Source organism: Tetrao urogallus (assembly GCF_951394365.1).
Source record: "Tetrao urogallus genome assembly, chromosome: 6".
NCBI lineage: Eukaryota > Metazoa > Chordata > Aves > Galliformes > Phasianidae > Tetrao > Tetrao urogallus.
Window position 1 is genome coordinate 37,944,846 of NC_136819.1, and position 27,793 is coordinate 37,972,638.

The following is a 27,793-nucleotide window of genomic DNA, read 5'->3' on the forward strand; positions in this document are numbered from 1 at the left end:
ACGCCTCGACGCACACCCCGCAGCCCGCCGGGCCGCTTCCCGCCCCCGGGGCGCTGCCGAGACGCCTCGCCGCCGGCAGCTCCCGCACCTACCGCTCCCTAAGGAGCGCCGGCTCCCGCGAGTAACGGAGCGGACGCGAAGGAGGCGCCACGCGAGCGCCCGTCCCGCGCGGCCCGGCCCCGTCAGCGGGCAGCGCGGGGCCGGATGCGGTTCCCATGGCGACGCGGAGCCGTCCCCCCGCCCGCCGCCCCGCGCTCACCGGCAGCTCGGAGCGCCGCCGGCGCCACATCCCGCCGGTACCGCGCGTCACGCAGCGCGCCGCCCGGCGCGGGGATTGCACGTCGCCGCCCGGTTTCCACGGCAGCGGGCGGTAACGGAAGCCGCGGAATGGAGGGCGGGCGGGCCCCGCCGTGGGAGGCGCGGCTGGCGGAAGCCGAAGCGGGCCGGACCGAGTACCGCGAGGCTGCCCGGCTGCTGGCCCGGCGCAACGCGGAGCTGCTGCGGCGGCAGCGGCACTCGGAGAGGGAGGCGGCGGCCGTGCTGGCGCTCCTCACGGAGCAGGGCCGGGAGAGGGCGGCGGAGGTGCGAGCCGGGCTGCCGGGGAGGGCGCCTTAGTGCCGCTCCGACCGCTCCGAGTACCGAGGGAAGCGGCATCTCCGAAACGAGCTGGAACTACGTAGCTCGCTCCGAAAGTAATGCCTCCTGTATATTTCCATGAAAACTATAACAGCTGCGAAGAGCACGGTAACGCTATTTGATACGGCAAATTCTCAGCTATAAAACACCATTTTTCAGCGTAGCCGCTGCCATTACCTATGCATTTTCGCCAGCCAAGAACAAGAGCCTGCGAGCCACGCTCCTAAACATCTGTACCAGCGGAGGTGATGTGCTGTTGCCACTGCTGAAAGGCACCACCCGCACCTTGCCGTGCTTGCATCCACCGGTTGGTCTCCATTCAGCAAAGGTTGATGAATGCCAATGCCAATGGGTGCCATTTTTTCCACATGACGGAATTCACACTTTTGCTCCATCCCGCCCTTCCATGTCGGACATCGGTCTGTCGGACTGCCCCTCTGCTGCCATCTGTTGCATGGCAACAACGTGGAGCAGAATATTGCTGGGAAGGTTTAACCTCTACTGCCATAGCTCTAACATCCAACTTCTGACCTTGTGGGACAACAACATAAAATAGGAGGCATTACTTTTGGAGCAGAACTCATAAATGATTTAAAAAATCTGTTTAAGGCACAAATCATCAATCCCCAGAACACTGATGGGGTTAAATGACAGGAGACAATGTTCTTGATTACACCCAATCCTTTTTCTTGTAGCTATCATGAGTAGTAGCCCTTACTCATCCCTTTTCCAGCTGCTTTATCCCCTTTTCTGAACTGCTTCTCAGTACTGCACCACTGCCCAAAACAGTAAGGAAGAAAACCCTCCATCCATGTAGTTTTAATTCACAGAACTCTGTCTAGTATAGGTGGGTTTTTATTGTTCAGGCTTGCACTGTTTCCCTTGCTTAGCACAAACCAAGGGTGGTTCTATCACTCTCCAGTTTTAAGCACACTTCAATCAGCCTGAACACTGCAAATGAGGACCTTTCTCTTTTGGTGTCTTCTCATAATTGATTTTAAAGAGAAAAACACAGCTCAGAGACTACTCCTTTCTAGCCTCCCCCCTCAGTTAACATTTCTTGATTTTTATTTTCACAGACCGAGAAACTGAAGAAGGAGCTAATTGATTTGAAACAGCGAACACAAGAAGAGAACAGGAAACTGGTGAATGAACTTTTTTGTCCTCAGAACAATGGGATCCACTGAGCAGGCTGAACAGTAGTTCTGATTTTAGTGTGAGGAATAAGTTAGGGCAGCAAACTCTGCAAGAATCTTGAGTGGAAAAGAACTTGAAAAAAAGAATGGTGATGTGGGAATTACCTTGCGACTCTCTTTGTTATTTTGGATAATAGGAATACCCTATTATTTAGATAATAGGATCAGCCTTGCAGAGAAGGACCTGGGGTCCTGGTAGATGAAAAACTTAACTTGAGCCAGCAGTGTGCTTTTGCAGCTCAGAAAGCAAATGATATCCTGGGCTCCATCAAAAGAGGGGTGACCAGCAGGGACAGGGAGGTGATTGTCCCCCTCTACTCTGCTCTTGTGAGGCCCCATATGGAGTACTGTGTCCAGGTCTGCAGCCCCCAGTACAAGAAAGACAGAGAGCTGTTGGGGAGGGTTCAGAGCCACGAAGATGATCAGGGAACTGGAGCATCTCTCCTATCAGGACAGGCTGAGGGAGCTGGGCTTGTTCAGCCTGGGGAAGAGAAGGCTGCAGGGTGACCTCATTGCAGACTTTCAGTACCTAAAGGGAGCCTACAAACAGGAGGGAAATCAACTCTTTGAAAGGATAACGGCAGGACAAGGGGAAATGGTTTTAAGTTGAGGGAGGGGAGATTTAGGTTGGATGTCATGGGGAAGTTCTTTATGGAGAGAGTGGTGAGGTGCTGGAACAGCTGCCCAGAGAGGTTGCGGATGCCCTGTCCCCGGAGGTGTTCAAAGCCAGATTGGATGGGGCCCTGGGCAGCCTGGTCTAGCAATAAATGGGGAGGCTGGTGGCCCTGCATGTGGCAGGGGGGTTGGAGATTCATGATCCTTGAGGTCCCTTCCAACCCTGGCCATTCTGTGATTCTGTGAATACTTTATAATATCTGAGGTAGTGTGAAGAACCAGCTGAGTAATGGTGAAGCCAGAGACCAGCAAAAAGATGTTTCATTTTTATCGAGTTAACAAATAATTAATTTGAATTCTTCTGTATTTCTCCTTCATTCATTTCTATTGAAGCAAAAATTCATAAAAAGAACTAAGAACATTATTGTTCACTAACAACCTGGCTTCAACGAAGAAACACAGAACTGTGCTCATCTCGACTTTAAGACAGCATCTGCTGTGAAGAAGGCTCCATAACATTTCTCCCATCCTCAGATTATAAAGAATAAGAAGGATATGACTGATGCTCCAAATACTGCTTTACACTTACTAGTCATTTCTAGGGTCTTTATTTCATTAGAGGGTTGGTAGCTTCTGCTGAGTTTGCAGCACTTCTGCTCATGATGAATTTCTTGCATTCCTTGTTTTTCAAAACATTGCAGTTCATTGTGATTTCAGATATTCAGTAGTGTGTGCTATGTGTTTCATGTTACAAGATTTGATGGCTGGCTTCTCTCATTTTGTTTCCTTCTTACTGGTTATTTCTGAATTGCAGGAAGACTATTATACCCAACAAATAAAAGAACTGGAAGAGAAATTTCAGAAAAAAGTTGGAGAAATCAGCCAGATTCAAGTAGAATTGAATTTAATAAAGGAATTCCGCAGGGAGAAAGCAGCTATGGAGGAAGAGCTGGAAGATGTAAGTTTGTCGTAAAGATGGGTTTGTAACACTTACTAAAAAAGCAACCTTTCTTGCTTTATGGTAACGGAGCTTGGGAGTGGAGAACAGACACAACTGATCTACTAGGCTGTTTTCTTTCAGCAGTTTACAGAGTCTGAGGAAAAGCACTAAGTCTGTAAAAAGCAAATTCCATAGCCAGAAGTTGCATCTGCAATGGGCCAGGGCTGTAGGGTGTTGTGTTTGTTTGTTCGTTTGCTTGTTTTTAATTTTTATTTATTTTTAACAAAATCAATGTGGAATCATACAAGCACATATATGGATGCAGCAGAGGATTTAGTACATGTTTTGAATCTATGCTGCACATATTAAGTAGTGGCATTAACTGTAACACATTTCAGCTGAGATAGCAAGCATCTCCGCTGACTGAGGAGATCCAACGGGCACCTCAAACAACTTGAGTTGTCTTCCTGACTCAGCTCACCTCATTTTTTTTCCAGCTACAATGCAGGTCTTGGAAAAAAAACAACATGTTTTCTATGGAGAAAAATGATCGCTCGGTGGCATTTGGTTTGTTAATATATAGCTGCTTTTAAACAAAGACATTCAATGAAGTTATTCATGCATTTTTCTAAGAATGCTCGAGGCATTGGATTTTAAATAGTCTTGATGGCTGAATGAATAGGCAAACTAGATTCCTAAAACTAAGCATGAAACAGAATGATAGATCATGTGTGTGAAGTGACTGACTGATATGAAAATACAGGCAAAAGTGAACTATGAAGAATAAGCAGAACAGCACCAAAAGTCAGATTTAAGTGAATTTTAGAGACTGTGGGAAGATCTGATGAGGATGGTGGTGTAGTGCCAGGAAAAAGTACCAAGTACCTCCTTCAGTTGTTGCATCTGCATTTTTAATTATGAGGCTGAAATTAAAACACTGGTATTACAGAGGTTTATTTTTTTTATCACAGTTAAAGAAGAATATCAAGATCTCAAACAGGAGACATCAGGAAGAGGTTGTGCAACTGGAGAGGAGGTTTCTTGAAGAGAAGGTAAAAGCTGACAGGCAATGAAATGAACTTTTATTAGAATGATTTCTGCCACTGCTTATTCTGGCTTCTTTATTTCTGACAGCTCCTTTCTCAGCAGTTTACAGTTCTCCATGCCAATGTAAGTATGATGGCTGAGATGAAGGGTAGGTGCAGCTTTCAAAGGAAAGGCATAGGATGTCATGGTCCCAGAGAGGCATTATTCTCCACTGCTATCAGGAACTTAAGTGCCCGTGGAAGTTCATTCTTTTTTTATTAGTAAGAAGCTGTGCTACTGAAACTTGTGTAGGATTTTAGAATTTACACTGTAACAGGTTTTAAGCTTCAGTTCCAAGGGCCTCAAGCAAAGTTTGAACCAGCTTTTCTCTCTTTCAGAAAAGACTAGAAGAAGATGCTGAGAAGAAGATAATGATGACAAGAGAGGCTGCTCGACACGAAGCTGTTTTGTAAGAAACTCTTGCATTTTCTGCTTTCTACTTTACTAAACCATTTTAGTGCTGTGTTTTGAAGAGCTGTTTTTTCCATGTTACTGCATGGACCTTGAAGGGCAAAATCGGTGATGACTGAGGCTGTTTTTCTAATCTTAAATGTCAAGATGATGGCAACACTCACATTCAAGCTACAAGGCTTAATTTGGAAATTAGGATGATGAAGTAATGATTTTAATATTAAAAAAAAAGTATGAAAGTTTATGATTAATGTTCATGGATTTTGTTTCACTCTGTCCAGGCAGCTGAACAGCGTTGAGAGACAGGTTTTTGAAGAGAACATTCATCTTCATGGTGCTTCCTCTTCTCACCTGAAGGAGGCAACGGAGTTGCAGAAAATGAAACAGAAGTTAGAGGAGGATAAAATTCTTCTGTCACAGGAAAAGGTTTCTGTTCTGGTTTTAGTTCTGTTTCATTCCCCTCCAGAAAGGGGTCCTTGAAGTCCTGGAAACAGATGTAAGTGTACTGAGAATAACTTCTTCACAGCCAGACCTGTTTGCAGCTGTGAACTCAGGGTTAGCTGAAGAAAGAAGAGCACTGATTCCATCTTAATGATGGAGGAGACTGAAGGGAGGTTCTCCCATAATGGTCCAAGAATAGGTCTTTCTGTAGTGCACTCTACTCATCAAACCTTCATTTGGCTTCTGTTGCAAACAAGAAACTGACCCCAAAGAAATATTCACTCTCCAGTATGAAGGTGCCAGCATCTTGACTACACTGTCATTGCTGGGGGAAAAGAAAAAACTCCAAATTTGGCGCAAAACAAAAGCTCAAGTAATTTCTTCTTCTAATCTTTCAGGAAATCACTGAAAGTTTGATGAGAAAAAAGATCCTACAGATCAACAAGCAGAAAGCACAGATAGGAGATCTGCAACATAAAGTGGAAAAACTGGAGATGGCCTTATGTCACAAGACTAAGGAATTTGAGACAAAGACTCAAAAAACACAGCACCAGGCACTGATAGAAAACCAGGCTAGCATGGTCGAGATCAAGAAACTGCAGCACCTGCTAGAAATGAAGGATCAGGAGATGAACCGAGTGAAGAAACTAGCTCGGAATATCTTAAATGAGAGGACTGAAGTGGAAAGGTTCTTCCTGGATGCTCTGGAACATGTGAAGAGGGAGATCATAGCAAGTAGAAAACACTATAAGGAAATGGCCCAGGCTGTTTATTACAGGAAAATGATGGAGGCGTGTGCAGGGAAGGAAGAGTTTCCCAAAATCAAAACATTTAATAGCAATGTGAACAGCACAAATAGTGTGTACAGAGACCTAGAAGAAGCAGAGAAATGCTACTGGTATTTTAACATCAAAAACTAGTGCCTATCTTCCTACTGTACCTTAAAAAAATACAACAAAACCCCCAAATCTTTGTGATTGTATTGTCTATATTTGGAATACTTGTGGACGCTGCTGTAATGAGAATAACTATGAGGTGTAACATCCTATCAATTAACAATGGCTTTCTGGGTGCCTAACTACACTTTCTGTCATTATTTCAATGGATTAAATTGAATACAGGCTCAAAAGTGACCTTTCCATATTCCACAATGTGCTACGGAAGTTAATACTGAATTTTCAGTATAGATGTACTTCTGCAGTTTCTTTTTAATAATTATTGTTGCATCTCTGGTCTTTGCAGGTCATACAGGCATCATTCTCACAACGCCCTTTTCCCTCACTACAGTTACCTATCAACACTGAAGCCTAAAAATTACGTTGTTACAATCTTAACAGCTCCTTAGTACCCTGCTGGCAGTTTTAACTGAAGCAACCAGTAGATGGCATGTACTCCCTGTTCAACTGTTTGTTCATTTGTCAGAGGTTCTTGGCTTTGCATTGTAGTTTCAGAGCTTGTTTTCTTCAAGCTTCACAATAATCTATAAAGCAAGCTACTGCATGAAATATACAATAAGATCAGTATGAAGATCATATGCACTGTAGTACTGATTGACAGGATTATGTTTGAAAATAAATAAACCAAAATCTGATTTATAAGCATCTAAGAATTTGTATTAGGATGCAGCTTAGTTTAAATTGAGGCGACACATGCCACAGTAGCCAGTTTTATAGATCTCTAACCTCCTGCTACAAACTACAGCAATATCTATGTGCTTTAAGCCATAGAATTAGGGACCAGTAGAGCTGTTGTTTGCATCCAGCTTTGGTGAGAGATCACGATTATACTACTCCCAAATAAAATGTTTGCTTAGTATGCACCAAGCGTTGAATGAGTAACTCACTGATGTGCAATCAATTAGAAAGCAGCGTTCAGCTTATCACAGCAATGATACAGAATTCAAAAATCAGAGGGGAAAGTAGTTCACAGAGATCTAAGGAAGTTTCCCTTCGAAAGAAGAGAAGGGGAAGACTGAAATTGAGGATAAAAGTTGGTTACGTGTTAACTCTCCTGTGTGCGAACAATGAAAAAGTAAGGAAAGGACAATGTACTTGAAATTAATACATATCAATACTAGCCTTCTCCCTCCTGGTCTTTATAATCAATAACTGTATAACAGAAATAGTGGTGTGTTTTTAATTATTATTCTACTTATTTAGACAGCCACAGATTTAGAAATTAGAAAGACAGTACACAAATATATCTTTTGAACTTACATACTATGAATGGCTTACCAATTGCAATGTAAAACACTTTCTACACATACAGAATCATATGATATGTCTGTATCTACATATCATATATCTATATCTATATATCATATATCTACACATACAGAGTGAGAGAAATGCCTTTGTCATTTTCTCCTAATCCATTGATCTTTTCTGTGTTTTTCAGGGAAAATACCCAGTTTAAAAAAGTAGATATCAGTGAGTTGACATGGGAACAAAAAGAGCGTGTCCTGAGATTACTTTTTGCCAAAATGAATGACACAAATCTATGGTAATATTCTGTTTCTTCAGTAGGTGAATACAGAGCTTTCTCTGTTACAGAAGCTTGGCTGATAAACTCCAGAGCAGAGGAGATTCTGCATCTACCAGAAGAATCTAGCTAACTGTGTGACTTGGTGTGAGATGTTTTAACCTCGTGAAAGAGGTGTTATATACCAATTTTGGATGTGCACTTTTCTTCCTCTAAAAAAACCAAAAAATTAAACACAATTCTGGTATATCTACTGAAGGAATTGATCAGGCCATTGGTCCATTTCCTTCCTGATTCCCAACAACTGACTTGGGAACTGACAATTCCTGACTTCCCAAACAACTATTATTGTGGTCAGTCACGGATAGTCTTCACAGTGGTAAAGAGGATTATCTGGACCTCTGCTAACATCAAACATGAAATAGTCAACCCTATATTTGTAAAGCCAGAGATAACTGAAGGGCAGAAACAGTGCACAGTAGCACTGACCACAGCCTGTATAATGCCTGGTTTGTACTCTCCTCATTCACTTTCAATTGTAATTATTTTGCCACAAAGTACAGAATTCAATAGTGAATGTATGTTTGATTCATATAGCTGATTTCAGAAAGTGCATTGCAATAACCCAATAGTGTCCTGACATTTCTGGCTCGCTACTCTTTTTAGAAAACAAGGAGTTTGCTATGGGATTAGAAATCTAGTTGAGTTTACATCACCCTCAGATGACAATAACTTTGCTGTTGTTTCCTCCTCACAGGAAATACAGGAGAGATCTGGCTACTTCAACTCCAGCTCCTGCTGATGCTAACAAAGAAAGCATAGCTGGGTAAGACACTAAATTTTACTACGCTGTTTAACATCTCCACAGTCCTGATAATGTAATTTTCTTTGTCATCCCTCCTCCTTTCAAAATAATGTGGTTTATCTGAAGATCTGAATTGGTGTAGACAGATGTATACAAAGAAATGTATGTGTGACAAGTGAGGAATTTGTTACTTACTTTTATATTTCTAGTCGTAGCAATCTTTTAGTAGGGGGTCAACTCAGCTTTTCATGACAAAAAAAAAAATAAAAATCTCGTGCTATCTTAAAGCTTCTTCTTATCAAAAAAGCAGCTTTAGTATTTTTAGAGGAAAAAAAAGTGAAAGGCTACAGTTGTACAGAGAGCCATATTTTCATCTAGAACAGAGAGTTTTGATTAAATGACAAAATATATTAAGCTGATTTTATATTCAGTATAGGATCACTTAAAGGTGATAGGTGTGTGGTGAGTGATGTACAGGAACTGCTGAGTCACGGCCTGAACCACTGATTGAGCACCTGGGGAAAGGAGCCGGTCAGCCCTGGGGCACAGGTGAAGGCAATTCAGCTGTGTGACCAGAAGGGGTGGAGCCTGGCTGCACCTCTCTGAGACTCCATTTCAGGGCTGACTGCTGCTGGGGAAGGATCTCTTTTTGGAGATCCCTCCTTGGTGGTGCTTTCCCCTGTGAATCTGGAGTCTTCTGATACATGTGAGCAATCTTCTTCCTTTCCTTTATAGCACCTTTCTATTGTGCAGATCCTTCTGTCGTTACATCTCTAGTGAAATGTGTTTTTCTATCACATTTATCTGTCTAATTGCTGTAAGCATTCATATGCCTGGTTTTCAGAGACAGACTCAGATGCGATATGCAGCTGTTTATAATACTCTAAGGCAAACAAAATCAATTTATCCTGAAGAAATGAATGGAGGAGTTCTACCATATTATCATGGAGCACTATGTCAGATATGAGGCAGTCAAACACTCACAACTGAAAACCTAACACTCAGGAACCAGATGAGCAGATAACATTCATAAAGAATCTATGGAGGGATTTTTATGGGAAGATGAGAGATCTCCTTCTAAGAGGCTGACTGCCACTTCCAGAAACAGGTGTGGAAGTGACTGGTGGCTTTTTTTGTACAGACAGGGAAAACAGAAGCAGAAGTTGCAGAGCCCAGTTCTCAAATATGGTTAAACTATTGAAATGTACATTTTTTTAGGACTTACACTGTTAAACAGTTTTGAGAATCTAGACTGCAATGTCCTCCAGGCCAAAAAAATAAAAAACAAGCCAAAAACCAAGGGTTAACTATAAAATTGTGTTTTAATAGAGACTACAGAAATTTGAAATCCTTCATAGTGAGATTACATTTTTGTATAATACAGAAGATATTCTTTAGCTTGTATAGCATATGTTAATTAAAAAGGATAACAAACAGGCGGGTGAAAAGCCATAATAGCAGTGAGATGAGATGAAGCATGTACATCATGATGAGTGAGAATCTGCAGCTTGATCTAAAAAGATGTTTAATTAACTAAAAAGGCAGATAAAAAATTTGTATTCCTGATACACTTAAAATAATCTGATTTCAAAATGCTGTGGGAAATGCAGATGATCAGAAAATGAATTTGCACACAAGTGTGGAAGAAGTGCAGTGACTCCTGCAGATCTCCATCCAGCAAGCAAGCTTTGTAATAAAGACTAATTTTACTATCAAAGTAAATCTCAGAATTTATAAAAGAAAGAGGTTGTGCTTTGAACAGAAAAGTCAGAATAGCAATACTGATTGGGAAGAAAATCAGTGATTTGAATGCAAATGACTGTAGACTGTAGTACAGATTATTACTTTATATTCCTTTCCCAGATATATGAATGAATGTCAAGGTGTTATTAGTGATTTACCTCGAATATTTTATCTTTTCAGCACAGAAAATATTTCTTCCAACCAGATATTCATTACACAGCAGGCTGAATCATGAGTTGTCATCTTGTGCAGTAATCCTTCCATGTAGTCAGATGTTAACACTACGGGTAGAGTAAGGCAGCGGTACGCATGGCATCAACAGGAACAACTTCCACAGCACTTACAGACTCATCTGCAATTTTCACTTTGCGAGTTACCTTGTGAGCGAAGCTGCAATTCTACATCTCTTATCTGCTGAATGCAGCACTGGGGTGGTAACTTGATTAAAGATGCATTTTCAGTTTGCAATAAAGTCGAGTGTATGGAGCTTAAGAGCTTTTGCGATCACATAACAGATATGTGGAAATAGAACCAAGGCATTCCTTGGAATGCTGTATGAGGAAATGACTACAGAAGTTCTTGAAATACTGTTTTTTGTTTTTTGTTGTTTTTTTTTTTTTTTTTTAAAAAAAAGATTTACACAGAGGTTACAAAAGAAATTGGTATACCAGCCTCTGCAAAGAGGGTAATATAGTCAACAGAACACCTATAGAATATCTTATCAAGGAGCAATCACTTTCTGCAGTGATTAGCAAATTTTTAATTCGTAATCAAATTGCAAGGTGATAATTTTCCCTCTAGAGTATAGCAGAAGAAAAAAAAAAAACCAACAAAATAAGATAGAAACATTAGTGGATCAACAGTAGTTACTCTAATAAGCATGTGTTACATTGTACCTTTATTAGAAGGCAGGATACAGAGTCTTCACATTCAGAATTTTTTAATCAGAACAAGTAATGATTACAATCATTTAGAATAGTATCATTTTCCATGGGTACTTGAATGAAGTCCCTGCAGATTTTCCCCTTCCCTCCCCCCCTTATGGCTTCATCTTCTAGGAAGTAAGAATAAAAATATAGGCTATCCAGCTCCAAATGCACGTATAAGAACAGGGTATAGCAAGACTTACAATCTATAGCACTGGGATCTGCAGTCCCTAGAGGACGTGACTGTGTTTGAGCAAATGTGACAGAGTTGATCAAACACACACAAAAAAATACATTTATATTCAGGAAAACACACAGAACAGGCCTAATTGCTTTGTGATTAAATCGCGTGTTTCCTCCTACTGACCTGTTTACCTATTCTTCCTACCAACTAGACTGACATGATCTTATGATGCAAGACATACACACATTTCTGCTTCCATAGTTCCACTATCTTAAAGGATCTGCAGGCACATTACTGTTAGTAAAAAGGCACCAACCAACTTCTAGGTATAATGGAACTGATAGTAAGCTGGAGAATGCAAGCCATGTGCACAACAGGAACAATTTCCAGCTGTAAGAGGCACAGTGAAGGTTACTATGTGATGGAGGTATTTATTTTATCCTTAGACAAGTGATCAAATGCGCTTCCCCGAAAAATCCTTAGAAAGATATTTCCCAGGTATTTTGGAAATTCCTCAATTGATGAAAGACTGACAGTTTCAACTCCAAAACTTGCTGTCTTCATTGTACGTAGAAGTCACTTCTGTGACACATCCAAAGTGTCCCAGTCACATCACTCAAAGTGAATACTCATCTGAGTATGGTGAGCTCACAATCTCAACGTGTAAGAAAGTGGTAAAGAAAACTGCTACAAGATGTAGCCGGTAGTGAATCGCTAAGGCTAGAAGCACTGAAGCCGAAAGCAGAATAATGTTCATGTTTAGAAGGTCTAGAAAGAAACACAAAGTAAAGCCCATCCATTTTCCCTTTCAATTAGATAGGATAGTTTCTTCCTTGTAGTTATACAAAAACAATCACAGCAACAGAAAACCCAGACTGCATTTTAAACTTGCCTGATCTACATAGAAAAAGAGGCCCTTAGAAAATGAAGTTTTCTATTTATTCCCAAGGAAACCATGATAGTCAGGACAATTGCAACATGGAAAGAGAGGGGCACCAGAGACAGCATCTTTAAAGGCTGATTTAGTTCCCCATAGTTGGCATAACCACAGCAGGCTTGGTAAGAGTGGCATCTTCCTCTTTCCATTGAGAAATGATAGTTTTCAGCTGTGTGTAGAACTGCACTCCCTGGAGGAAAGAGATGCAAAGATCAGATATTTGGCCTTAGGAATTCTTCATATCTGTGCCACAGGTGTAGCAAGCAGTTGTTTCCCATATCTACAGTGCACTGTGTTTCCCTGCATGGGAACAATTCCTTTCAACTTATTCCTTTCAACAGTTCCCCAAAGATTCTGGCCCTATGGGAAAGCTTGCTATTTTAGTTCTTGCTCCCTTCTCAAATCTCCCCCCAGTAAGGGGAGATTTGATGACTATTTTCCCATTGCCATTGCTAACGTGATTTTCCTCAGATCAACCTAAGAAAGTAATCTGAAATTTGGCAAGTTACCTGTTTGCCATAGAAATTTGTATCTCCTCTGAAAGAAGCACGAGAACCAGTGAAAGAGAACATGGGCAGAGGTACTGGAATTGGAACATTGACACCCACCTAAAGCAAAAGATAGCCACCATATTACACACAAGATAAAAAAACAGCAGATTGCAGAGCACTCTCCAAAAATGGCAATATTCTGTATCTTTTAATCTGAAGCTGGGCAGTGTTGGCTGAGTAGTCAGCGATTAGTTGCTGTAGCTGGATGGCTATTTACCACAAATGGTGAGTGAATATCAACAGCAATAATTCTGGCTTGAACATACCTGCCCCACATCTACTAAGTGAGAATACTTCCGAGCTGTGGCTCCATTGGTGGTGAAGATTGCAGTTCCATTTCCATAGGGGTTATTGTTCACCATCTCAATTGCATCATCCAAAGTGTCTGCTTCCAGAACCACTAAGACGGGTCCAAAGATTTCCTCCTTGTAACAAGTCATGTTTGGCTGCCAAGACAAACAACACAAAAAGCAGACTGGATATTGAATATAATAAATAGGATATAATATATCAAATATCCTAGGAAAGAGGATATAAACACATCAAGTGCTCAAGCTCAGGGTATCCCTAGAATCACCCATCATATTCCATTGCCTTCAGTCCTGGTTGTCATTCCACTATTTCCCATGCCCTGCCACCTATCCACTAAGGAGGGTACAATTTGTAATTGCTGAAGTACTTTCTGCTTTTACTGCCTGCCTAACATGAGTTACAGGTCTACTCTTTGCTCAAAGCTGATTAAAGCCAGGATTAATTCAGGATAGTTTACTTCATATCTTGCTGATAACCTGCAGTTCTCTGAAACTCAGTGCCCAGGACTTATGCTTGATAATAAGCAGTATCTGACAAACACAGAAGTACCAGTTAGGAATTATTTTAATCATTAATAACTAACACAACAAACTACAAAATAGGCACCTGACAGGTAAGCTGTATGTGGTTAATATTGAACTATTAATATTGACCATATATAAAGAACTACAAATAAAAAACACTCAGTGAAACTTTTACTTCTGAATACTATTCACAATGCATTAAAGGAAAGTGAAACATTTTAAGATCTTTAATGAAAACAGTGCAGGAAAACTATGAAACAGATTAAAAGCTGGAAATATATAAACAGCATTTAATCTATAAAATCGTAGGAATACAACATTAGCAGAACTATCAAGACTGGTATGCCACGTTGGAATCACACCAGGGGGCCCAAAATGAATCTAATACTTAAACAGCAATTAACACAGCTGATGGCATAAACATTAAAAAGGAGAACTTAGATATGAAAATCGACTTGAGATGTGTGCCTGGTAAAAAAAATATTCTCCCATAGAGAACGCTGTGCATTATATTGATATCTATAAATAGGAAGGTGCAAAGTGTAGGAATGTATAATGGGCAGACAGGAAAATTTCATGTTTGGCTGTTAGTCATAATCTTCTTTAGGCATCTGCCGCTGGCCATTGCTACAGAAAGTACACAATGCTCAGTGGACATTTAATTTGACACTGTACAAACTGTCCATGTGTTCTTCCAATTGGCTACATTCAAAAAAAGTTAAGATTATTAACTTTATTCATATCAGTAATTTTATTAATATTGTTTTGTCCCTGGGAATCCTTTCATCACCTCCACAGCAACATTACACAACCAGCACTTCATTGGAATTGTGCAAGGGAAAACTGAGTTATTTATGAGACTTCTATGTGGTGAATCCTGAATACTGACCAATTTGGCTGACCCATTTTTCAAATGATCCTGCAACATACAGCATCAAGCAGTTTTTGTTAAGTCACCTTGACATTGGCAAGGATCGTTGGTCCAACAAAATTGCCATTTTCATAGCCCTTCACTTTGATATTACGTCCATCCAGAAGAAGACTGGCACCTTCTTCTACTCCTTTCTGAATCAGGTGGCAAACCCTTTGCTTGGCCTGGGGACTGATTAGAGGCCCTAGGTCTGCTCCAGGCTGGTCTCCTGCAGAGAGGCAGAGATGCAAAGCTTTTAACTGTTCCTCTTAGGCATAATGAAGGTAACTACATTAGCAGGAAAAAAATAGGAAAATTCTGATGTTTCTGAGACACGGAGCAAAGATTTATACCATTAAGAAACATAATCAACAAACAAGAGAAGTCATAAGCATAGTTTTAATCACTGGGAAGAAAACTTTTCCTCCATGCAAGACTTTATTTGAAACAAATGAAAAGCAGGAGAATTCTAATATCAATCTCAAAAGTACTTGTTTCCATTTTTCTCTCTTACTGTATGCTTACTACAAATTGGAAGGACCTGTAAGTGAGATTGCTACGTAAAATGTTTGTGTTCTATATGGGACATAATCTCAAAGTTCCAGTTAAAACCAAACCTGTAAATTTTGCAGCACAGTTGTACTGCCATTCCTTCCTACATATTCCTAACTCCAAGTCTAGGGCTTTGTGTCCCAGTCCAGACAATCTGCTAGCTCCCATCCTTATGGATCAAGCCTACAGAGCCAACAGCTCCAACAGACACATTACAATATGGCAGACACACCAACCTAAAAAGCCACAGTTCTACAGAAGCAAAGTAGCTGATAAGAAATTATCAGAATCTGTACCTGCATTTACACGTAGATTTTTGGCTCTTTCCACCAACTCTGGCAACCATTTCCGTGCTTCTCCCACTAAAATTGCTGTAGACAGGGCCATACAGCGTTGGCCAGCTGCTCCAAAGGCAGCTCCAACCAGCTGGTTCAAGGTGTTCTCTTTATTGGCATCTGGCATCACCACACCGTGGTTCTTTGCTCCCTAAAATACAAAACACATACAGACTCCATTAACCAGCCCCGCTCACTTCTCTAGCGCTCGGTAATAACATGGTGTAGTAGTTATGATTTTGCTGCCTACAGGATGGCAAGAAGGTCAGCCTCATCGAGTAATTATCAGTAGCAAAGTCAGTGTCTGCTGCAGAACAGCGTGGTCTGTTCAAGCAAGTACAGATAGAGGAAGTCTGTGTGGTGCTGCATGCTGTACTGAATGGCATTACCATGTTAGCCTGGACTCTCTTGCCATTCCGGGATCCTCTTTCGTAGATGTACTCGCCAGCCTGATTAGATCCCACAAAGCTGATAGCTCTGATATCCGGATGGTCACAAATGAAGTTCACAGCTTCAAATAGGAAATAATACATTATACACTGTAGTATAAAATGCTTCCCCCTGTCCTCATCCCCATGCTGCTAATCTGTGCACCTTTCTTCTCGTTAGAATTCTTGCATCTGTCTCCAATATTTGAGTTCCACCGCTGCCTGCTCATGCGTCTCTCCACTCTAACTTCTCAGCATGTGAGCTCTGCCCCAGGGCTCATACAACAGGACTTCTGCTGGCTTTCCATGCACTGAGCCCCAAGTACTCAAAACACGGGCCCCCCAGTCAAATCTCAGGAGCTCTGCACATATATGATAGGGGCTAAGACAGAGGTCTTTCCAAACCTCTCTAACAGCAGCAGGATCAGATACTCAAACAGCTCTAACACCTCCACTAAGCACACACCACAACGCATACATACTCCAATCCAACAAGAGCTATTATTACCTTCATGCTGTCCATGGATGATATTCAGAGTCCCATCTGGGGCACCAGCATCTTGAAACAGCTTGGCAAGGAACATGAGTGCACCTGGCACACGCTCAGAAGGTTTCATCAAGAATGTGTTTCCACAAACCATAGCCATGGGAAACATCCAGAGAGGAATCATCGCTGGGAAATTGAACGGTGCAATGCCAGCACACACACCCAAAGGCAGACGGTAGGTGCAAGTGTCCATGTCTTTAGTGATGGAGGGCATGGTCTCTCCCAGTATGAGAGATGTCACACTGCAAGCGTGTTCAACCACCTCTGCAGCAGAAAGGGCAACATGCCACTGGGTGATCTGTTAACGGTCACTCCCCATACTCCCTTCTCAGCACTACCTTGACCCAAGTCCTTCTTCCAGCCACGACTTAAAACTCATTGTGCTCCAGAAAATCCCTCTGCTCTCCCAAGCACTGTGAGCTCACTGTGAATGGATTTTCTCCTGAGTATGCTATACACCACTGTGATAGAAGCACAGATTCAACAGCCCCAGTAAAAGTAGTACAGATGTAGTTTTAATGTACCAACTGGGATTCAACCTCAGACATTTCAGCACAAGTGAGAAGTTCCTATCTCTTTGCAGCATTCAGTACTCACTCCTAAGAAAATAAAGGATCAAACAACTTGGAAGTGACTTAAGAACTCTACCTAAGGGAACTTCTCAAGTTGGAGTTACAACTGCCCTTCTTTTTCAGAAGGAAGTTATGAGGGGAGCTAGATGTACAAACTCCAAGAGCAAACAGTTGCTCAGGAGAATTCCTCCCTTCCTGTGGGTTCTGAAAGCCCCTTTTGTAACAGACGGAGCCAGCAGCTTACGGAGGCCTCGGAACACATCTCCCTCAGCGTCAGCCAGGGTCTTCCCTTGCTCAAAGGTGATGAGTTTTGAAATTTCTTTCTGAAAATGGAAAACACGAAGTTTATGAATGTTAGGAAAATGCCTGCCCATGAAGAAGGGCTCAGGGATAAGTTTAACATCTACTGAACATTACGGTCTGAATAAATCCTGGGAAAGCCGACAAGGGCTGGACAAGAAGTCAATGAGCTACACAAGGGATATTGAAAAAAAAACACCAAAACAAACAAACAACTGTGGGCTGGCTTATATTCTATTGCTTTCACGTGTCACAACACAGACACAGAAAAACCTGGGGAATCCAAAAATACACTTCTCTCACTTGTCTTTGTCAACTGGCACATTCTCCACCAAGCTCCTTCTGTGGTATTTTGGTAAAAGAAACAAATGCAAAATAATATTCCCTAAGAAGTACTACTTCTGTGTCTGCTTCGGCCTGGAGAGTGCTTTGCTACCTCTCAGTGATGGTGACTCTGTCAGCTCCTCACTTACGGCAACAACACCTTAACAGCAACTCAGTTAATGATTAAGTCTCTCAATTTCGTTCACAGTCAGCTGCAATGCATTCAGCAACAGCCATCACACATAGCCGCAGTGTCTCACCAGATTGTCTTTGATGAGCTGTTGGTAACGCAGGAAGATTTGCTGGCGACTCAAAACAGATGTTTCTGACCAGTTCCAAAAAGCCTTTTTGCAAGAAGTTACAGCTGCCTCCATTTCACTAGTTGTAGCTTTGGGTACACGAGCAACTACTTCATTTGTGGCCTGATGGAAAGAAACAAATTGTATCAAAACTCAATTTTTTCCAGCTGTCCTTGCTGACCATTCAACAGTCCTTGCACACCACACACTTAATACCTTTATTCTAAAAGGAGCTGTACTTCTCAGGGGGAAACAGAAAAGAGACTGCTGTCTTAGTGCACACCGAGAGGCCTGGACCACAGCTGGAATTCCATGCATTTTGTAGTTCTGAAAATTTTCAGTCTACACTTCTCAAATCAGGCACACAGAAAAGTGTAAATGCAGTACCGGTTTCCAAGTGGGAATTTCAGTGACTTGTCTGACACATTTTGCAATTTATCAGGACTTCACATTCAGCTGGCATCAAATTATATCGGGCTGCATACATGCAGGATGAAAGGAAGCTTTCTGAAATTTTGACATCGCATTCACAAAGCCTTTCTATGTGAAAAATAGTTAAGAAGGATTTCAGCATTCCCTCTAGAGATCAGGGGTTTACTACATAGGGAGATAAAAGAGGTCATTACTTCCCTAACACTGACAGTGAACATGAAGAGGAAACTGTGAAGCAATTACACAACGCTAAATCCATCTTAAGCTCCAACTCTAAGCTTTCTCCAGAAGCACACACACTTCACATACTTCCCCCTTTCATCAAGTGATTCAAGGAAATCACAGCACCCTCTTGCAAACCAATTGTGGGTATATGAGCAGAAGCCATTTCACTTACTGGGTTGTGGATATCGATCCATTCTGTGGTCTTGGACTCGACAAACTTCCCATCGATGAACAGTTTGGTTGTTGGCTGTGGAAGACAGGACAGTGAGTGATCTTTGCCTGAAGGTGCACACATAACAATGTGCCCTATTATGTGCAAGCTTTTGTCATTTATTCCTGTACACCATTTTTTCCCTCAATTTAGTCTAAAATTGTTAAAACCCTGTCTAAAAACGATTACAGAAGATACACATTGCTAGAATTATGTTCAGAACTATTTTAATCTCCTCAGTCACTACAATTACTAAGTCACAAAAGCCCTGCAGTTCCTAAACGTATTAAAAAAAACCGTTAATAATTCACTTTGTAAGAATTCCGCTCACTTGGTGCAAACTGCGCTACGCTTCCTTCCCATCAAGTCACTAAGCTAGTTCATCTCCCAGCTCATAGATGTAGGCACAGTGCTGTCCTGTTCCTGCTTCCCAAGTGGTTCTGCAGCCAAGAGCAGGGAACCTGTTGCTGCTGAGCTCACAGCTATGGTCATGGCAAGCAGCACAGAGGGCACAGCTTTTCAGTTCAGATGCAGAAGAAACAAAAATGAGAGTTTTGGTTAAGGAGCTCAGGTAAGTATGGAGAAGAAAAAGCAGGGGTAGAAGATGCAGTTAGTGCTGTAGCATGCAGGAAAAACTGGGGCCGCACAAGTGAAGAGACTGGAAACTAGTAACTGATATTGAGAGGTAATGAAGAAACCTGGAGAAAGTGAGAAACGCTTCATGCTGCCACAGAACATTCACTTGGGGAGAATGGATAGGAAGAAGAGGAAACAGAGATGCGGAGTGAAGAACAGGGATGGTACACAGGTCTTAGAAATGAGGATAAAACCATGTATATCAGGAAGCTGTGTGAAGAGAATTGGGACATGGAGTTATGAGAGGGCGATCACAGAATCATTAAGGTTACAAAAGACCTCGAAGATCATCTAGCCCAACCATCAACCCATCACCACCATGCCCATTAACCATGTTCCTCAGTGCCACATCAACACAATTCTTGAACACCTCCAAGGATGGTGACTCCATCACCTTCCCTGGGTAGCCCAGCCTATTCCAGTGGCTCACCACTCTTTCCAAGAATATGTTTCCTAATACACAACCTAAGCCTCCTCTGGCACAACTTGAGGCCATTCCCTCCCAGCCCAAAACTGAACATAGTACTTGAGATCCCAAGTACAGGAGGACGATCCCTTCCCTTCTGACTGCACTATTTCTGATATAAGCCAGGATACCATTGGCCTTTTTGGCTAGCTGAGCACACTGCTGGCTCATGTTCAGCTGGCTGTCAGTAACTAACACCCCCAGATCCTCTTCCTCTGCAAAGTCTTCTAGCTACTTGATCCCAAGCCCGTAGTGTCACATGGAGTGCACCAAAGTGCAGGACCAGACACTTGGTCTCATTAAAGCTCACACAATTGACCTCAGCCCATTGATCTAACCTGTCCAGATCCCTCTGTAAGGCCTTCTTATTCTCAGGCAGATTGACACTTCCTCCCACCGTGGTGTCATCTGCAAATTTACTGAGGGTGCACTAAATTTCCATGTCCAGATCATCAATAAAGATGAATAAATCAGGATAATTCACCCTCTGAGTCTGCCCCCCCAGGCCAGTTCTTTACTTAGCAAAGAGTGTACTCGTGCAAGCCATGGGCTGCCACCTTCTCCAGGAGGATACTATGGGAGACAGTGCCAAAGGCTTTGGTGAAGTCTAGGTAGACTTTGTCAACAGCCTTTCCCTCATCCACCAGGCAGGTCACCTGGTGAGGGCAATGAGGACAGGGATGCTCACGCTGGTGTGATGGTGGGAGAGAGATCAGAGGACAAATCAGGAAAATAAATGGGGCTGACTTGGACAGGTCATGGCAGTGAAAAGTGGAGGAGTGAAAAAGGAAGAGAACGGCAAGGGCTGAGGCACTGTCAGTGAGCAGGGCTGAAGTGAGATGTCTGACCTAATGCCGGTAATGGATGAGCGAGGCCTTGGCTTGCGAAGGAATACCGCGGTGGGTTAAAATAAGAATAAAACGTTACAAGTGCTGATGTGGCTGACATTACAGCGGGGCAAGCGGAGCCTCGGACTGCGTTCGGGAGAAGACCATCTCCTCCAGAACTGAAGGAAGTGCAGGAAATCCGAGCTCCTCCCGGCCCGGCAGAACCTCGGTGAACTACCCAACCGCAGCCCCACCGCCCGGCCGCAGGCCCCCCTCCCGCCCGCCCGCCGGAGCGCTTCGCCCAGCTGCACTTCTGCCCCGGGGAGCCGCCCGGCGCCACTCACCACAGAGGAGGAGGCGGCGGCCGAAGCGATCCAGGGAACACCGGTTCTTGGCGGCAGCTGGATGGGGGACACAAAGCAGTCCGGTTACGCGGGGCTCCCCGCCGCCCCCAGATCCCCTACTCCCCCCCCGGGGTGCCATCCTTGGCCCCGCCTGCAGTGCTCTGTGGCCGCCGCCTCACCCTGAGCGCTACGTGTCGCCGCCCGCCCCAAACGCTACGCGCCGCCGCCGCCGCCATCCTGGCCGAGGGTCGCTGCGCGGCGGACCCCGAACAGCGCCCCTCGCCACACCTCCTGCCCGCCCGAAGGCCCGCCTCCGCCCGTTCATTGGTCAGACGAGTGCCCTCCTCGCCCGCTGCACGCCCCCTCCGGAGGGGCCTTGCCGGCCGCCAGCCAATCGCCGCCAATGCCGCCGAGGGAGAGCCTCACCCCGCCCCCTCTCGCCACCGCCCCCCCCTCCGGGGCAGCGATTGGCCACGAGAACTGAGGCGCACTGGCTCGGCTCTGTGGTCACATGGGTGGATTCCCGCGGGTGGCGGGTTTGGGTCACGTGACGCGCGCAAGATGGCGGCTCCCGGGGACGGTAAGGCGCGCGGATGGGGTTATCGTCACCCTGCGGTGTGGTCTGGCCGTGCGCCGCTTCACCTCTGCTCCGCTCCCTGTATTGTAGGTGCCGATCTGGAAGCGTCACTGCTGAGTTTTGAGAAGCTTGACCGGGCTTCTCCGGATCTGTGGCCTGAGCAGTGTGAGTGCGGCCGGCCCGTGCGAGCGGGGTGATGGCGGGGCTGCCGGCCCGGCCCCGCGCTCACTCGGCGCTGTTCGCTTCTCTTTTCCAGTGCCCGGCGTCGCCGAGTTCGCCGCCTCCTTCAAAAGCGTAAGCTGTCACTACTTCGTGCTGTGTGGCTCTTACTGTGACTGCGACTTGTCGCAGCTCGGGAGGAAGGCACTGCCCTGAACCTTGGGGAATGCTGCTCTTGCTGCTGGCTTCAGTTGGTGTCTTACTGTAACTCCCGACTTGCTTAGGGAGAGCTAGAAAATAGAAATAGGCATTAAAGTATCCCTGTAGGGTACCTGGAGCCAGTTATCCTGTCAGTGTAACTAGTTGTAAATGTTAGATCAGGCTTTGTATGCTGCTAAAAATGTACTTATCTGAGCATGCTTTGCCTTTTGTCTTTTTTTTTTCTCTCCCTAAACCAGCCTATTACAAACTCACCTCCCAAATGGATGGCTGAACTGGAAAATGATGATATCGATATGTTAAAGGGTGAGTATGAGCACCATAGGTAGCGAGGTTGGCTGTGGATGGAAATTCAGTGCCTAATGAGCTCGGAGGCCTTCTGAAGCCTTCTGCAAGTGAAGGGATGGGGGATGCTCCTCTTATTCTGTTCAGTGCTTCCAGGATTTTGTCCTGGTTGCCCAACCATTTTATGCTAATTTTACTTTTTTATCATGCTATTAATTTGCTTCAGTTCTGAAGGCAGGAGGCTCCTGTTAGTAACTCCCACAGCCTCAGGCCTCTTGTCCTTATATCTGCAAAATCAGAATCTCCAGCTGAATGATTCTGCTTAGGAGTCTTTGTCCATTACCTATATTTTAGTTAGTCTTATCATCTGCAAGAATATATCTTGATTACAAATGCAGTTGTTCTCCTTGTTACTGCTTTTTGAACCAGTAAATCCCTGGTTTCTTTTTCTTTTTTTTTTTTTTTTGCTTGCCATTCCTGCTTTGGAATGGTTGGAATGTCTTGCTGGTTGTTATGAGCTGTGAGAAGAATATATGCTGTACTGTACACTGTGAACTGATAGTGTTGAAAATGTGACTTGAATGCTCTGTGAAGTGGTAAACATATAAACTGCCACTAGAGGGCTACAGACAGTGTTAAAAATCACACTTTTTCTTCTTAGAGCTGGGAAGCCTCACTATAGCTAACCTGATGGAGAAGGTTCGTGGCCTGCAGAACTTGGCTTATCAGCTGGGACTGGATGAATGTGAGTTCTGTGCACAGATGTGACCACTGTGTTATAAATCTTGCCACTGAAGTGTGTGTTTGTGTTGCACTTACGGTCAGAAAAGTACATTTACAGATGTGGGAAGTGGCGCACAATTATGACAGAGCAGTAGAGAATTTTCTGAAGAAGAAAAGAATGCTTCTCTAAGCAAGTCTGTCATGGGTGTAGTGAAGCCTAATAGAGCACAATTAAAATAATTTCTTATTTTAGATTTTTTTTTTTTCCTGTTTTGTATGTTAAGGTCTGGTTTTTCTAGTGGCCCATAAATTTCTGACTTAGCTTTGGCGTAGATAAATCACTGGTTTTGCTTCTTAGGTGCTAACACTCTTTATCGGAGTATCTGTGCCAGCACTTCCGTGAAACCTTTTGTACTGCCTATAGAGTAAAAATTTAACTGGTGTGAAGGATTCTGTTAGCCATTAGTGCTCTTGCAGCTTTTGGCCTCTCAGTTATTTTTCTCCATAGTCAGCAATAGCAGAAGGTACTGTGGCTGCATTCTGAAGTTGACCTTCATTCCACTTACAATAACCAGTTCATGTCTGCCTTTTTTAAGGAGGGGGAAAAAAGATGCCTTTTTTTGTCATCATTGCATTTAGGATTTTGCTGTTAATGTGGTGATCCAGCTTTGAAGATTCCAAAGGGATTGTGTTTCCTTTAAACGGTACCTGTGCATATTGATGCAATTAATTTTTTCTTCTTTATTTTGCTTTGTCATAGACTTCATTTACAGCTAACTCTTGGGCTTTACATGTAGCTTTGAACATTTTTAGACTTAAAGATTTTTCAGCTTCATTTCAGTGGGTAACAAAAAGTGGGTTAAACTTTGAAGTCTCATGATAGTAAGCCTGGAATACCCAAATGCTTTCTTATCAATAGGTCATTAAGCCTGTTTGAACACATTCTCCATAGGTAGAAATTTACTTTCAGTGCTAACATCTACAAAGATTGAATGAGGCTTTTAGTGGAGTAGAAGTTATCCTTTAACAATGGAAATCTTAATCAAATAATAAGGTTGGCAGATGATTGGCCTTCTCAATTAAGCTGTAGGTTTACATGTCAAGCAGCTTTGGTGTGCTAAATAGAGTTTAAGCAGAACTCAAGAGAGCAAAAAAGATTAACAACTTTTTGTTGTGTTTATTTCTGTTTATTTTTACTGGAAAGAAATATGAAAAGAAGACCAAGTAAGAAAATGGAAGATCTGAGATTTGAGAGTGATATCCATTAGTGTGTAGCAATTGAAATATTAAATTTGTAAGGTATATATAACTTCTCATCGTATTTGCAATTTCTTTTCACTGAAGTCTATCTTGCTTTAACCTGTAACACATTGAATGCTTTGTGTGTCATGACATATATGTTTATGTTGGGAAATCTTTCACATATAAGGAAATGCTGAGTTTGAACATGGGCTCTCAGGACTATTTCTTTCAGTACTATCTTTTTCTCTTGTAGACTTAGGTTAATAAGAGAACAAGAAGAAAAATCCAGAAGATCTGCTCGTTAAAGTTAAAGAGCTTGTGGTTTTGTTTCAGTGGTATAAGATTTGATTTTGCCTTTTTGGATTGAAACTTAGTATTCCACATTTTACATAGTGATGATCAAAGCTGCTTACCAAAAACAGAATTAAGAAACCCTGCTGATTGCCCTCCTCTAGATGGCAGCATGAAGCTTCTGATAGTGGTCCTGAGACTTCAAAAATATTGTGCGGTCTGTCATGATTTGAAGTTCTTCTCAAGAGTTATTTTGACACTTTGTGTTCTAAATTTGCACTGTCCTTTTGACAGTATTTTCTTGTCTCCTCTGTACTGTGTGAGAAACAATTCTGCTTCATTGTGTCAGTATTTTATGTACTTTACTTTCCAGTGCCGCCTTCTACATTTCAATTCCTTTGTATTTTCAAAGGCTTTTGTTTTTGTCTGAGTTACTGGTAAAAATGCTGTCTGGACCATGATGATTCCTGCAGTGCTCCATGACAAAAATGCCTGTTTATTGACTTTGTAATTATGTTGTGAGATCTGTTATTGAACCAGTTCATGGCACTCTTCACGTTAATTTTGTATGATGATTCATTTGGTTAAAGGAAGTGTGGGACTGAATACCTCTGTAAAGTTTATCAAGGCAGGATTCCGGCACTTAAAATTACATTTTGTCAAATCTATTGCTCAGATTTCAGTTTGATTAATTTAATCATTACTGAATTATATGGCTTCTTAAATTCATATGAGCTTCTTTCTAGTTTGCCTGGGCTCAATGGAAGGGTGATATACTCCTGAACACTTGGGTTATTCTACCAGTTCTTTTAAAATGCTAGCACTATGCTAGCTGTCTTCAGTGTCTGAGAGCATCTTGTGTGGCCCAGGTGTGCATACATACTGCCTGTTTGTAAAGTATTGCTGATGCTGGAATAACTATCAACCTGCTGTGCTATTGTAGGGTAGATTTGATGATATCACCAGTGCAAGACTTTCTTCAAAGCCGGATTCTTTTTAAGGTCTGATGTATCTGGGAAGGTAATGGTACTTGTTTACATTATCTTTGATACTAGAAAACTCAGAATAACTGACCTTACAAACATGAATACTGTTTATACTTTCCCTGTCTGCAGTGCTAGTCTTCTCTTTTGGGTTAGATTATATTTCTATTTGGAGCTGAAGCTGTTTTGTGCTTTTCTTCCTGTAAAATTAGGAATGTATAATGACTGCATTGTCCAATCTCAAATCCTCGTACTTCAAGAGCAATGAGGTTATTACTGGACATGCTCAACCAAGTATCCCTCTTAGTTTTGTGTGCCCTGGCTTTCACTGGAATCCAGGAAGTTTTCTCCCATTTCCTTTTCTGTAGCACCAATTTCTTTTCCATATATGTTCAACATGGTCAAGCAAATTAAATAGCTATCCTATAGTGGAGGAGCTGCTTGATGCTAACTGAGGGGCCAAGAATTAGCCTTGGGTGAGGTGGGGATGTCAGGTGAGCAACGAGGGTGTCAGTCTTGAAGCAACAATGATAAAGGAGAAGTCAGCTAGGATGTAGTCAGAATTAGTGATAGTTTTCATTAATGTGAAAAACAAATAAATAAGTTAGGAGGTTTTTTTTGCCTGGATAGACAACTGTGCCATGTGTGGAAAAATGTCTGTAGAACTGATGAATGCAGAGGATGCACGTATGGGGAGCAGCTTTTCGCTGTTTCTCTAATTATGGGGGCCAGTGAGAACCAGTGGTGTGTCAGGACAAAAGCAAGGTGGAACTTGCAATGTGTCTTAAAGGCAGAGGTTGTGAGTACAAAGTTACCTTGGAATTGATGAGACAAATTACTGGATGATAAATCCTTCTAACAAAGAGGTCAAAAACAGGGCAAAAAGCTGAAAGATTAGTAGGCAAACTGGGCTGTGTCCTTGTCTTGTGCTCCTCTATAGGTATTTACCTTTGGCCTGTTGGCAATGAAATGGGGGAGTGGAAGGAAGGTATTGAATTGGGGTTGTTGTTGTTGTTTTTTATAATAGTCAGGACTGTAACACATGGTAATTTAGCTGCTGTTGCCAGAAATCACTGAAGTGTTCCTGTAAGGGAGAGAACTTTTAAGAGGCAAAAAGAGACAGATAGAGATGGGGATGGGGAGTTAAGCTGTCCTTAGTTGTGAATTATAGTTCTCTGCAGTCACAGAAGCCTCTGAAGTTTATGCAGAGTAAAGGGGCTCATTCTAAATGCCCAGCTAGTTACAGATTGCCATTCTTTTCTGGTCATCTTCAGTTTTTCATTTTTCTCAGGTAAATGCTGTGCGTGCCTGGAAGTTCAACTTTGTTGTAGGTTGAAGAAAAAGAGCAGTTCTGTCTTTTCTTCTTTCCTTGGGTGGAGTTTAACTGTGGCATGTTTTTGAAACATTTACTTAGTTCTGTTTGTTATCCTTGCATCCTTCTCTTGACATGGACAATTTCAAAGCTTTTTTTTTTTTTTCTTACTACTGATCACAGGTAGGAGCGTAGGTTTAAATCAGGGACTCCATCTTTTGTAGATTGAGCTTGTGTTATATTTTAAGCTTTAAAAAACAAAGCATGACAGTTTATTTGCAGTTAAGTTGAACTTTGTGTAAGCTGCTGAATTGGAATGGAATTGGGGAAAGAAATGAGGATCATTTGTTGTCTTTCTGAATCTCGTCTTTCGTTTTCTGTAATGAGTTATCTTTCCTAGGAGTGCCTTTGTGTAGTATCAACATACATTGCCTGTGGGCTCCAAGCAGAATTAGAGGCCTGTGTACCCAAGTGGGCTTATAATGTTAACTATATAATTGATCAGATTAAAAAAAAAAGGAAGTAATGACCATAACTGCTCTTTATTTAGTCCTGATTTAATTAACACAGAGGCTTTCTAAGCTCAGAAGCCTGACTATACCTTTGCAAAGGGAACTGGTTTCTCACAGTTTCTTGTTAACCAAAATGAGGTTTTGGGAACCTATTTAGAAGGCAGACTCTTTGCTGAATATGACTATTTCCTGGCAGAAGTAAGACCACTTTAAGTACTCGTGGAGGTTGAGAAGGAAACTGTTACAGAAATAAGAAGCAAAGTGAAGGAGGTTTGCATGCTGTGGATCCAAGTC

General features: G+C 42.4%; 3 protein-coding genes across 3 annotated transcripts in view; 2 read left to right on the plus strand and 1 right to left on the minus strand.

Annotated features, from left to right (window-relative positions):
- Window positions 1-387: 387 nt before the first annotated feature.
- Window positions 388-10,589, plus strand: BBOF1 (basal body orientation factor 1; the record flags this gene model as incomplete). Its single annotated transcript, XM_079537466.1, has 10 exons — window positions 388-582; window positions 1,716-1,781; window positions 3,262-3,405; window positions 4,359-4,439; window positions 4,812-4,882; window positions 5,166-5,310; window positions 5,724-6,223; window positions 7,723-7,827; window positions 8,564-8,632; window positions 10,535-10,589. 10 exons carry the CDS (start codon window positions 388-390, stop codon window positions 10,587-10,589), a joined length of 1,431 nt encoding a protein of 476 aa, XP_079393592.1.
- Window positions 10,590-12,486: 1,897 nt separating this feature from the next.
- On the minus strand, window positions 12,487-21,432 carry ALDH6A1 (aldehyde dehydrogenase 6 family member A1; the record flags this gene model as incomplete). The annotated part of the gene is made up of 12 exons (XM_079537623.1): window positions 12,487-12,591; window positions 12,911-13,009; window positions 13,219-13,398; window positions 14,746-14,927; window positions 15,547-15,736; window positions 15,975-16,096; window positions 16,522-16,824; window positions 17,377-17,455; window positions 18,017-18,178; window positions 18,885-18,959; window positions 21,197-21,253; window positions 21,376-21,432. The coding sequence occupies 12 exons, from the start codon at window positions 21,430-21,432 to the stop codon at window positions 12,487-12,489; spliced, it is 1,611 nt and encodes a 536-aa protein (XP_079393749.1).
- A 325-nt stretch (window positions 21,433-21,757) lies between these two features.
- The window catches only part of LIN52 (lin-52 DREAM MuvB core complex component), a gene marked incomplete at both ends in the record, with an annotated part of 38,167 nt that continues 32,131 nt past the window's right edge, over window positions 21,758-27,793 (plus strand). The window contains 5 exons of the mRNA XM_079537745.1: window positions 21,758-21,776; window positions 21,864-21,938; window positions 22,030-22,067; window positions 22,391-22,457; window positions 23,098-23,181. Coding sequence (XP_079393871.1) covers window positions 21,758-21,776; window positions 21,864-21,938; window positions 22,030-22,067; window positions 22,391-22,457; window positions 23,098-23,181 — 283 coding nt within the window. The remainder of the gene's footprint in view (window positions 21,777-21,863; window positions 21,939-22,029; window positions 22,068-22,390; window positions 22,458-23,097; window positions 23,182-27,793) is intronic.